The following is an 11,984-nucleotide window of genomic DNA, read 5'->3' as shown; positions in this document are numbered from 1 at the left end:
TTTTTTTTTTGTTTTTTTTTGTTTTTTTTGTTTGTTTTGTTTTGGTTTTTTTGTTTTGTTTTTTTGTTTTTTTTTTGGTTTTGGTTTTTTTGGTTTTGGTTTTTTTGGTTTTGGTTTTTTTTTTGCTATGGGAGCATAGGCATCTGGAAGCTTGCCTCTTTCTCCTACTGTCTCCCATCTAAAGATTTTCTCTATCAACCCTACATCTCCTTGTTCTGTTGCCGTCATCAAAGCTGCTAGTGGTAACAAAGGTTGTGATTACCAATTTAGAGCTTTGACGTATGCAGTGAAGGAGGAAGAGTATCTGAGCTGTGGGAATATTTAAAGGCATGAGTAATTGAGGTAGTATTTTTTTATTCTTATTTCACTTGTGGCCTTTTTCCTTTCTTTTTTTCTCTGTGAAATTAATTACTACCTCATGTGGAAATTGACTGGATTGTGAGTGCACAGACTCTTAGTATTCTGCCATAGTTGGATAAATTACTAGAAAATGTCATTTTTTAGGTGCTGATCGGATGTCTTCTTTTGGTGACTTCATTGCCTTGTCTGATATCTGCGATGTGCCTACTGCTAAGATTATTTCCAGAGAGGTTCGTTAAACAGCAGTAAAACATTTGAGGGAAAAGGGAGCATCACACTAGTTGGAATCATTGGTTTGTAGCAGCCATTCGTGTTTGAATTTGACCTGTTTAATTCAAGACAATTTATTGGTCTGTTTGGATAATTCGGTATCTGGGGTGCTAGGAACTAATGCTTTACTGGACTCTCATCCTGCTACATGTTGCTTATGATTTTCTTGAGAGGAGAAAGCACAGTGCAAGAGGCTGTCTTGTACATTGGAGATTTCTTTTCAAACAAATGAAAGATAGTGTTTGGCTGGTTTGTGAGGACATTTGGTACCCTGTTTAAAAAAAAAAAACAAAAAAAAACATTGATGTTAGGTGATGAGAATATGAAAGAAATATATATAAACTTCATGCTTCATGGCGCTGATTAATGTAAACTCTTAGCTTCAGTGCTGTTAAGGCAGTGTTTTGTTGATATTTTGTGTCATCAAGAGGATCACTTTGAAATAACTATTATATATATATATAATTATTTTTTCAGGCATGTTGAAGCTGAGAAGTGAGGATGTCACACATCAGTAGTTTTACCCCTAGAATAGTATATTAATTATTAATTCTGTTGTGTATAAAGTGAGGCTTTTTTCCTAATACCTGCAAAGGGCTGAACAACTCTCTGCTGTTTCCTGTTTCAAGGACTGAAACAGATTCTGTAGTAGTGCTTTTCATACTATGTAGTACTTAGAGACTTCAGAGATGTGAACTTTTGCCTTTCTGGATATGGCAGGTGGAGTTTTCAGTATTAGCCCCTCTCTTTTTGACATAGGTGCTGAGATCTCTGTGTTGCAGGTATCTGATGGTGTGGTAGCTCCTGGCTATGAGGAAGAAGCTCTCAAAATCCTTTCCAAAAAGAAGAATGGTGGTTACTGTGTCCTCCAGGTTTGTAGTCCTGCTGCCCTGCAGCCCTGCAGTGCTCTTCCTTTACCAGATGTTAGTGTCCAGATAGCACCCACAGCTATCTGGACAAGGGAGTCCAGGCTTCACTGCAGTGTAAGGAAGTGTTTCTGTGCTTCTGGGGATTCCCATACAAGCAGGAATTCCACCACTAGTGTAGTGACCATATTTATCCTATAGTTCTTGAGTGGAGTATTTTCATAATGCCTTCCTTGACTTTCAAAGTGATATGGTTTTAAAATGACTGACTATGAACTAGAAAGAGTACATAAGAGACACAGAATTTCTGGGTGCTCTTTCCATGCCCTGCCTGCCTTCCTCTTGCTTTTCCTGAATTTGTTTCCTCCCTGGGTTCTTTCCTTTTAAGATGTGGTGTCTGTGTTGTTGTGAGTCTTGTCACTAGTGGCAGCTTTGTCTGAGCACGTGCTGTTTGTAGGGTTCCCTGTAGGACTGCTAGTGATAAGCAGCACAGGCATAGTTTGGACCAGGGATGATGCAGCTTGACAAGCATTGCGGTTACAAGCTGAAAATGATCTAGTTTTGATGGATGGACTAACGGACATAATGCTGTCAGAACAGCTAAACACGTCCTACTTCTGCCTGAATCTGAGAGACCAGTGAGCACAGAACGTTTATATTATAGAAAGAAAATCTAAGGCTTAGCTGAAGTTGCAATTGTAGTGTTGCTACCAAGGGAACTGTAGAAGATGGCTCAGGAGCTTCAGGCAAGCAGGAATGAAATTGCAGACAATCTTGGCAGCTGATTACCTCCTGAATTCAATTAGGCTTGCAAGGATGAGGTTGTATTGGTTAAGTCTGTAGCTTTAGGGCCTGTCTGAACAGGGCTACTAAGGAAAGTTGATCTGAACTAACTTAAAGGGATTAGCAAAACCATACAAAGTGTGTACATGCTTGTATTTAGAACTAGTAGCCTTAATCTGGTTTACTTCATGTCTCAATTAGCTGAACAGGGGCTGCCAGAACTCTAAATCATCTGTGCATGGCTGGACCTTAATGCAGGTTAACAGTTCAATTCAACTTGGCCCCATACACTTGTATGGCTTAACTGTGCTGCAAGCTTGTATGGGTGATCCCCAAAAGAGTGCATCTCTGGAAATAATCATGTCCACCGGTTTAATGTTGAAGGCATTGGGAATCATACCTTAGGGTGTATACAAACCGTCCTCAAAATATGCTCTGCTGTGGTAGATGAGAAGAATCTTTGTGCATGGATGTTTTTACCTTTCTGTGAAAGATGGGAAGACTTTGTAGTTTTTTTGGCTCTCAGCATGGATGGTTGTATATAAGCATCTAAGCTGCTCTACCCCTCTTTACCCTTTCAGTATCACCTCCTGCTGCTGAGGCCTTAGTGCTCCAATTAATTCTAACTCCTCCTGATGTTCTGACACTGCTTTCTCTAAAACAGTTCACTTCTGGATTCTTTCGGTGATGTTCTAACCTAAGCTGTTACTTGATGTTGGCTTTGAAGAGCTCAGTGTTTTATTGCCCTGTCTGGCTTTTAGATGGACCCTAATTACGAGCCAGATGACGATGAGATTCGAACCCTCTATGGATTGCAGCTCATGCAGAAGAGGAACAATGCAGTCATTGACCACTTGTTGTTCAAGAACATTGTTACAAAGAATAAAAATGTAAGTGTTAGAAGATAAACCAGCTAAAAAAGTGATAGAGCCAATCGATGTGCTTTCATCAAGGAAGTCACCACAGTTCTATTTTAAGAGCTCTTATATTTTAATGACATTTAACATCTTTCAGCATAATAACACAGCAAGCTTTTTGGCCAGAAATGCTTGGGCAAATCAGGGTAGTTTGCTATTGTTTTGATTCCTTGTGTAAATAAGAGGAGCTGGGCACTGTCCTTTATCTTGGACTACCGAAATATTTGTATTTCTTATTTATAAGAAGTTGCTTTGTTTCATTTCTTATGGTGAGACGGTGTGTTCTAGGGATCCACTGTGACCTCACTCTGACTCACTGTGTTGATCTCCCTCTTATATATAGTACATAAACTCTGGCCTTCCTGATGTTGCTCATCGCTTAGGGCTCACATCATCAGATAACTATTAGTTATTTCTGCGTTCTCATTGTTCTCACTAAAAAAACAGATGTTAACAAGTACGTTATTAGTCGTAGGATCAGAAGCGAGCTCAGACCTTGAAGTAATAAAAATCATATTAATAAATTAGCAATGGAGTGTACTTAAATCAACTTCTAATGCAGATATCATGGGCTATTATTATGGTCCTATGCATAGTTGAGTATGCGTTTAGCTTTTTGCCTATGAGCACTTCTGAGAACAAGAAGCAAATAGAGAAGACTTTGCAGGACTAGGGCCAGTGATAGAGCCATCTGGAGGTGGTAAGATTGAGTCAGTGAGACTGACAGTGGCATTCTGTTTCAGCTGCCTGAGTCTGCTGTCCGAGACCTGATTGTTGCCAGCATTGCTGTCAAATACACCCAGTCCAATTCAGTTTGCTACGCCAAGGATGGGCAGGTAACCAAACCAGACAGCTCTGGGGAGCGTGCTTCCAAGCAAAGCTGATCAGAGTGCTTTGGTCAGGCACGGGGTTTAAAATCATCTAGCACAGAGGAAGCTATGAAACAAGTACAGGTGAACTGCCTTAGACAGTGCCATGCGGAACAGTAGCTAAACGTGTTTCTCTTAAAGTTGTCTCAAAACCCAAACCCAATTTATCTTTTTTTTTTTTCAAGATAAGGACAAGGCTGGCTCTTTCAGTGATAGGGTTGAAAAAGCTCTTGCATGCTTTTGCAAGTTAGGCCTTGAGTCGTTTCTTTGTAACTGTTCTGCCTTTTATCCTTTTGTGAGAGTACCTGCATATGCTGTGGTATGTTTAGACCTTTAGGAGATGATAGTAGCTTTCACAGCTGGACTCTGACTGTCCAAATGGGTCTTAATTTTATTTTATTTTCATTCTAATGCCATTGGGACATTAGAAATCTGTGCTGCTTGTTTTTTAAGAGCTTATGGTGGATGTTGGAATTCATTGGGGTATATCAGATGTGTAGGTGAGATACTGATCTTGAATTCTAAAATCCTAAGTCATTACTAGGTGTTCAGTTTAAATCGGTAAACCAAAAGTTGTTGCAAATGTGTTGAAAATTACTTTTTTTGCCCAGAGGCTCATTCTTGTAATGCTGTTGTTTAGCTGGCTCTGTGCTCTCCATGACAACTTTTCCATAACTCGGGTTATTTAAAAATCATAATAATTCAGAAATAAAAACCAAAGAACGCTGGTGGTCTTGATCATCGTGAGTTACCAAAATGGATCAAACAGCGTTGATCAAACTGGATCAAACAGTATCAGTATCATTCAGGCACAGGCTGCGAATGAACTGCAGTGCTGTTCTTTTTGCATCTGCATGTGTCAGATTGTTTTTACAGCCTGAAAACATTGCAGCACTGTATTTTTTAGGGTCATGTGCTGTATGGTTCTTGAAAACATCTCTCGGGAGACCTGGCATTTTTCTTTTCCTTACTGTTTTTTTTCTTGCTCTTGAATGGATCTCTGTCTTCAAGAGCATTAATTCTCATAGTGTCACCTTTGTTCTGGAGCTGTCTTTGCTCCTTCTCCCTTAATACAGCAGCAAGTTCCCTAGTGCTTTTTTAAGTCTGGACTTAACGTGTTGCTGCAGCTGTTTCTGAAATGAGTGTGGTAATGTGTGTTCCATATGCAAAGAAAACAGCATGAGGGAGGAGTGGAAGGCTGTGTGGGCAGGCAGGGGCGTAACCAGCCATGTTTCATCAATGCTTTGTGTATTTGCAGGGATATATTTTAATCAAGTATTAATGTGCATTGTCTTGGTTTGCTGTGTATGTGACAGGAAAGGCAACGAGGCAAAGATCAGAGGTTTGTATACTGCACTCTGTCTTGTAAAGGTCAGCAGCCATTTTAGTCACTTCCTCAACAAGGTGGCAAATCTGTGTTGGGTCTTTAAATCAAAGATTAATGTCTTCCTAACAAGACTTATTACAGTCCAAATGCAGAAATAGCAGTGTAGCATGCTATAGGTGATGATGGAGGAGCTCAGATTGCAGCTGTCTTCTAGCTTTAAAATGTCAAAAAAGCCTCCTGAGGCTGTTCAGTAGCGAGACCATTGTTCCCAAGGTTCAGATGGGCAGGAAATAAGGTCCACAGAAAATCAGTCTTAAGATGCTGGTAAGCTCAGGTTCCCTTTGGTGATGCTGTGCAGAATTAACTGCTGATCATGTTGCCTACCGAGATGTGATATCAGCTGTGCTCAGGAATATTTGGGTGCAAAACAAAATGGCACAAATCAAGAATGGGGAACAAGAAGTAATTTCCAGTTCAAATGCATTTCCAGGATGTGTCTTATTTAGATTACATGAGCCAAGCTGGGGGAATCCAGCGTTCTTTCAGTTCCATTGCTTTTGTTTTTCCAGGGGCTGTTTCAGCATTGCGCTGTTTCTGTTCTGTTTCAAAACTCCCATGCATCAGATAACAGAGCCTTTTTGACAGCCTGGCTTCACGGCTGCTCCAGCTGGGGCTTGGTGTTAATGAATCCTAGGGAAGGGTGGAGTGGGAGGAAGCGTTAATGGACCTGAGTGTCACTTAATTTGCAGGAAGTCAACTGCCACTAATTGCTATAAACACTTCCACTCATTTTGTCTGACTTTCAGTGCAGCTGAGCCAAAGTCTGCAACGCTGGCGTACACTTTCTCCAGTGATACTATCACATTTGACTTCAGCAATTCAAAATTATTCTTTCTTTATCCTCTGCAGAGTGGGATAAACCAAACCTGTTAATTTACCGTACTGTTCTCCAGCAGTGCTGCATCTGTTTGTCAGTTACTGCTTTTCTTGTTTGTCCTCTCAGTTGTGAAGCCCTTTATTTGATTTTATAATTCCAAATATATTTAGGATTTCTGTTTTCACTCTGTTCACTTCTACTCTGTTAATCAGAGTAAATCTGACTAAATCCAGGCTAACCTGGATCATTTTGCAGGCTTTCTTTGGGCATTACCCACCTCATCCACTCCATGCTTTTGCACCATATTCCACCTATGGGACACGTTTGGCTTTGCTTTGAGCCAAAGTGAATAACTTACAGGACACATTATTTTGCTGAAATACTGTCTGGTACTCCCGTTGCAGACTCCTTGGTCTGCAACCCCAGCTATGGACTTCTGTGCTAGCCTGACTTGGCTTGCTAAGCACATTCATAAAAGCTGGGTGAGTTAAGGTGTGTGCTGTGTGATGATTGTAATCCCTCTTGGCTGTGTAAGCAAGAAGAGCCTCCACTGATGAGACCATACAGCTATGTGCAGCTGGCACTGAGCTCCCTTGAAATGCAGAATCTCATGCAAGTTTGAAGGTCAAATGGATGGAGTGTGAGAAGCATAGATTAGACAGCAAGGAGTGTTTGTTGGGGGAAAGGTGTCCCTAAGCCACAAGAAGCATGGAATCTATTAAATATTTACAATAATACCAATATACTTATGAATTTACTAAGTGCTGATGACTGTTTAGTTATAGCTGAGCAGATGATACTAGATAGCAGCCCAACTCTTTCATTTGTTCCTTGAGGGAATAGTATCCAGCAGCATGTTTTTATGGTTCTGGTAAGAGGTGAAGTCACTGTGTCTTGATTAATTAAAGACAAATGATTCATTCCTTTGAGGGCAGCCTTTGACTTGTAGCTTTACCATCTGCTGCAGTTTGAGCTGGAAACTCTGAGGCAGTGGCCAGAAGTGCTGGCTTCAACACAGCATCCCTGGAGTAATACTCCACACGAGCAGTCTGGTGAACAGTTCAGCTCTGGCTTCATAGGGGCAGGAAATTATGGAAGAGAGCCCTGCTTTCTGACAGATCTCTGGTATGAAGTGGCATGAGCTCTCTTTGGGAAGCAGAACCTCTGAAATCTATGGTGGAAAGCTACCAGCCCAAGTTTGGCAGCCATGATGTGACTAGATGTAGTATTTGTCTGCCTGGCATGCTCTCATGGCAGAGAGCTGGGGAGCAGCAGACGGACCCCTGGCTCAGTAGCTGTGTTTATGCACTGATTGTTTCATCTTGGCTGAAAGGGGGCATGAGAGCTTGCCATAAACCCACAGCGTTGCCTGGTCTGGCTCCAGTCTTGAATGTAATGAGGTATGAAAGCATAATATGGTGACCCTGACAATACCGAGTTTCCCTGATTCCTGAGGGACAGTGAAGCTGGTGTTGTACTGCCAGCATCCAGTAACCAAGACATCACCAGCAATGTTTAATTTTCAGTAGTGTCAGCACTCTTAAGAGTTGGCTTTGTCTCCGGTACAAGCTTGCACTTGCCTAAATAGGATGCCAGTGTTTGTTTGCATTGTGCATTGGGCTGTGACACATGGCTTCAAGGTTGCCTGACCACCAGGCTTGGAAGTCTCTATTTTAATCTCCAGTGGGTGTGAAGGAATTGCCAGAGGCTGAATACATCTGACAAGAACTGAACTTCAAGGCAAGATGTCTGAAAAAGTGAATGGAAGCTGAGCAAAAACATTTTCACTGAAGCTTCCTTGAAGGGGAAAGTCAGATTTTGGGCTGGGGGTTGTTCCCAGAAGCATAAGGTCTCTCTTACTCAAGCCCAAGTGCTATTAAATAAGGTTAGCAGGCAGCTATTTTTAATATCCTATGTTTTCTGGCAGGTGGCAGAGTAGGAAATGTGTTGGTAGCTACAGGGCTTGGATAATTGATGTACTGGGGTGGCCCTGATGGCCAGCTGTCCTGATGGAGCAGTCACTTGCTTTCTTGTTGGCCCTGATGGACAAATTGCCCTGTATCCACCGCACCGCTGATCTGTTCAGGCTCTGCGTGCCTGGCCCACTAGGAAAGAGAAGGGTGTTTGGGTGATGCAGACTGCAGCGAGTCTATGTGAGGTGCCTTTTCCAAGAACAGGTAGGCAGCCTTCCATCTCTTTACAGACTTATTGTTTCTACAGCCAAAAAGATTTTCTTTGGCCTTAACCTTGTAATTCCATCACTTTCTTGGGGCTGGACACTTTGACTTTGATGGCTGAGGCTGTTAGGTAGAAGGACGAGAGAATGTGGTGACTGCCAGCTCAGCAGGGAAGTCACCAGGGCAGAAAGCTGTTCTATATCCAGGTGATGGGATTGGGGATGCAGTCATTTTCCTGGTTTTCCTTGCTAATTACCTATGCTTTCTCACTGATTCTGTAAGGAACAACTAATTTGTGGGAGGTCTTTGCCAGTTCCTCGGAAGTGGGGTGTGATGGTGCTTTGTGTGTACGCTTCAGGTCATAGGCATCGGGGCTGGCCAGCAGTCCCGCATCCACTGCACGCGCCTGGCTGGTGACAAGGCCAACAGCTGGTGGCTGCGGCACCACCCACGTGTGCTCTCCATGAAGTTCAAAGCGGGAGTGAAGAGAGCAGAGGTCTCCAACGCCATCGATCAGTATGTCACTGGCACCATTGGAGAGGTAAGAGGTTTCCCTGAAGAGTTCCCTGATTGCCCCTCTGACGCTGCACCCATTGCCCGAGGTAACGGAGCCTGCTCAGCACGTTGTGTGCAGCTTGGTGTCCTTGGATGTTTGCCTCTGGTGTTAAGGCAAGGTTAAAGCCTCAGTTCTTAAGCTCTCCCTGCCTCATCGTGCCTGCTGGCTATTCCTTCTGGCGTTTTGCTGTTTGCTTGTATGGCATTTTGGATTCCCAGAATTGCTTTGACCTTCTCAGGACAAGCAAGACAAGAAAATAGCATGCCCTTTTTAAGTATTGAAAGCCAAGAGCTGGACTGGGGACTGAATGAATCATCTCAGAGTGGCTGCTGGTTTAAGGGGATAAGAACTTCAGTGCTATTCAGAGGGTGAATCACAAACCAAGCTGCTGTTTGCCATTAGTGAAGTCATCCCCCACATCCAGGTGGTGTGTGCTGGCACTGACACAGAGCAGCACTCTGCAGGCAGGCTGAACAGGGCATCTTGGGGGAGATCCCTCAAGTTTTGGGGTGCAGAGGGGAAGGGAAGGCTTTTAAAGGATGCAGGAAGGGCTGGCAGTGGCAGTGCCTTCCCACCATCACTTGGGTTTGTAAAATTCCTGGTGTGAGGTTGTCAGCAGCAGGGCTGTGGGAGCAGAAAGCACAGCTGAACTGGGTCAGAGGGATGCCGTCACTCACCCTGATGTGCCCCTAGTGGGTACTGCCAGGAGCTGGTGCCTTGGGGCTGAGCTGGTACTTCTCATTCCTCCAGGATGAGGACCTGGTGAAGTGGCAGGCCATGTTCGAAGAGGCGCCTGCACAGCTAACAGAAGCCGAGAAGAAGCAGTGGATTGCCAAGCTGACTGGTGTCTCCCTCAGCTCCGATGCGTTCTTCCCTTTTAGGGATAATGTTGACAGAGCCAAGCGGGTAAGGTCCTGTCATGGCTGGGGTGACTGCCCAGGCTGAGCTTCCTGCCTGAGTGTTGTGCATAGCTCTGGGAAATGTCTCTGTTCTGTACTGAGGGTGCTGGCTGCAACAGCATATCCTGGGCAGGATGGTGGTGTCGTTACTGGGCTCAGGTCGGTGGCATTATCCAGCCATTGCTTGGGTTGTTGGTTTAGGATGAAAAGAGTATTAAATGTTATTTAAAAAGAAAAAAAAGTTTAAGATAAAGACAAAGCCTATTGCTTCTGGAGGAACAATTTTACTCCTGGGCTATAGAAAGCTGAGCACTCGCATGAGGAACTCCTCTTTGAATTGCTTTGGGCAATGGAGGCAGTTGTTTTTTCAGCACTTGGAGTGAGATGTTAATGAAGGACTGAGGCTGCCAGCTCCTTTTCAGGGGGGTTTGGTTTTTCAGTCCTCTAATCCCTCTGCTTATCTCTGTCTTTGTTCAGAGTGGAGTTCAGTTCATCGCTGCCCCATCTGGCTCTGCTGCTGACGAAGTTGTGATCGAAGCTTGCAATGAGCTGGGAATAACTCTTATCCACACCAACCTTCGGCTGTTCCATCACTGAGCTTCCCGCGGGCTGTTGTGGCCCGTTTGCTCACAGTCTCACTAGCAGCAGTGACTCGAGTATCACCAGCTTGAGTGGGATGCAACTGCAATCTGTGCTTAACAAGTATTTGTAAGATCTGCAAACAAGACCTTTCCCTGCACTAGCAGAGGATAATAGTGCAGGTGCTTGACCTCTAATGTAGAAAATAAGTCTTTTGCAAACATGTCTCTTACAAATAAACGTGGTTGTTAGCTATATGAAGATGGTCTTATGTCATCCAAATACTGTGTCCTGAGGCTTACTTTTGAAGTGAATCTTACGGCACGCATTGTGCACTGACTTTCTCAGTTCATGAGAAGGCCACTGGAAGGGTATGTGTTTTAAACTTCCGTGACAAATGAGACCAGGCCAAATTTGCAACAACTCAAAAGACAATTTAATTAAGCAAGCGGCAAAGTGAGCAAAACAGCGCTAGGCGGCCGGGGAGTCAGTGCTCCGCCAATGGCTCGCAACCTGAGTGGGGTTTGAGTCACATCTTTATACAGTCCTTATTTCCCCTATACGTGACCTTCCAGTGTACGCGGGCTGTTGCTAGGGGCTCAGGATCTGACTCCTGGTGGTCGCTGGGATGAAGGTTCGTAGTTTCTTTACCACCTCCAGCGGTTCCCGTTGTTGCAACATTGTTTATGTTATCTGATGTCCTGATCAGGGGGCTTTTTACAAAGCAATCCTCGATTTGCTGAACAACACTCGCCCCGGGGGGGACTTTCACAAAACAATCCTTGAGTTCCGATTTGCTTAACAAACCTCACCCTTTTACTTATTACAGTATGAGTTTGGCTTATGGCCAGCTTATTAGATAAATGGATAAACATCTGAGTTGTCAACTGAACTGAGCCACTGCTTTGGAATTAGCACGTACTTTTCTCCAGGTGCTTCTGATCCACTGTGGGGTGAGGGAAGTAGATCCTTTGTGCAAGTTCAGTGCTCAGCCCTGCCCTAGATGAGCTTTTGGCTGGAGGCAGCATCAGGCTGGTGTGTCTTAAAGGTGGCGGAGCTCATTCCTGTGAGTTTGACATGCCTGTTCACAGGCACAGAGCTCGGTTCAGTGTTCAGACACGGGCATCTGGGAAGCAACTTGCCTGAAGCTGCTTCCATTCTCCACTGTGCACAGTTTGTATTAACCAGATTTGAACTCTGATTAGAAAAACAAAGTGAAAATCTGGAGCGCAGTTAAGATGAGTGAAGTAACAGTTCAGTTTTTGCTGGCAATGAGTGACCATTTCAAAGGGATGTTTTGGTTCCATTTTATAAAATCTGTTCAGTTTTGGCAAGGAGCAATCCACAGTGTTGCAATAAACAAGTCTGTCATGGCTTTGATCTCCAGTGGTACGGGGCAGGATGTCTGCACATGTTCCCTGTACTCAAGCCACTGTAGGGGCACACAGGTAAGAGAGGGACCTGGGAGAGGGGAAGGTCAGGTCCTGCCCTGGCTCTGCTGCTG

General features: G+C 43.9%; 1 protein-coding gene across 1 annotated transcript in view; it reads left to right on the top strand.

Annotated features, from left to right (window-relative positions):
- The window catches only part of ATIC (5-aminoimidazole-4-carboxamide ribonucleotide formyltransferase/IMP cyclohydrolase), a 20,608-nt gene extending 9,867 nt beyond the window's left edge, over nucleotides 1-10,741 (top strand). Inside the window, exons 10-16 of the mRNA XM_021399303.1 lie at nucleotides 505-590; nucleotides 1,413-1,502; nucleotides 3,041-3,169; nucleotides 3,940-4,032; nucleotides 8,805-8,987; nucleotides 9,753-9,908; nucleotides 10,379-10,741. Of these exons, the coding sequence (XP_021254978.1) occupies nucleotides 505-590; nucleotides 1,413-1,502; nucleotides 3,041-3,169; nucleotides 3,940-4,032; nucleotides 8,805-8,987; nucleotides 9,753-9,908; nucleotides 10,379-10,498 (857 nt within the window). The 3' untranslated portion in view covers nucleotides 10,499-10,741. The remainder of the gene's footprint in view (nucleotides 1-504; nucleotides 591-1,412; nucleotides 1,503-3,040; nucleotides 3,170-3,939; nucleotides 4,033-8,804; nucleotides 8,988-9,752; nucleotides 9,909-10,378) is intronic.

Source organism: Numida meleagris, chromosome 5 (genome assembly GCF_002078875.1).
Source record: "Numida meleagris isolate 19003 breed g44 Domestic line chromosome 5, NumMel1.0, whole genome shotgun sequence".
NCBI lineage: Eukaryota > Metazoa > Chordata > Aves > Galliformes > Numididae > Numida > Numida meleagris.
The sequence above is the reverse complement of the archived record's forward strand: the minus strand, read 5'-3'. Positions and strand labels throughout refer to the sequence as shown.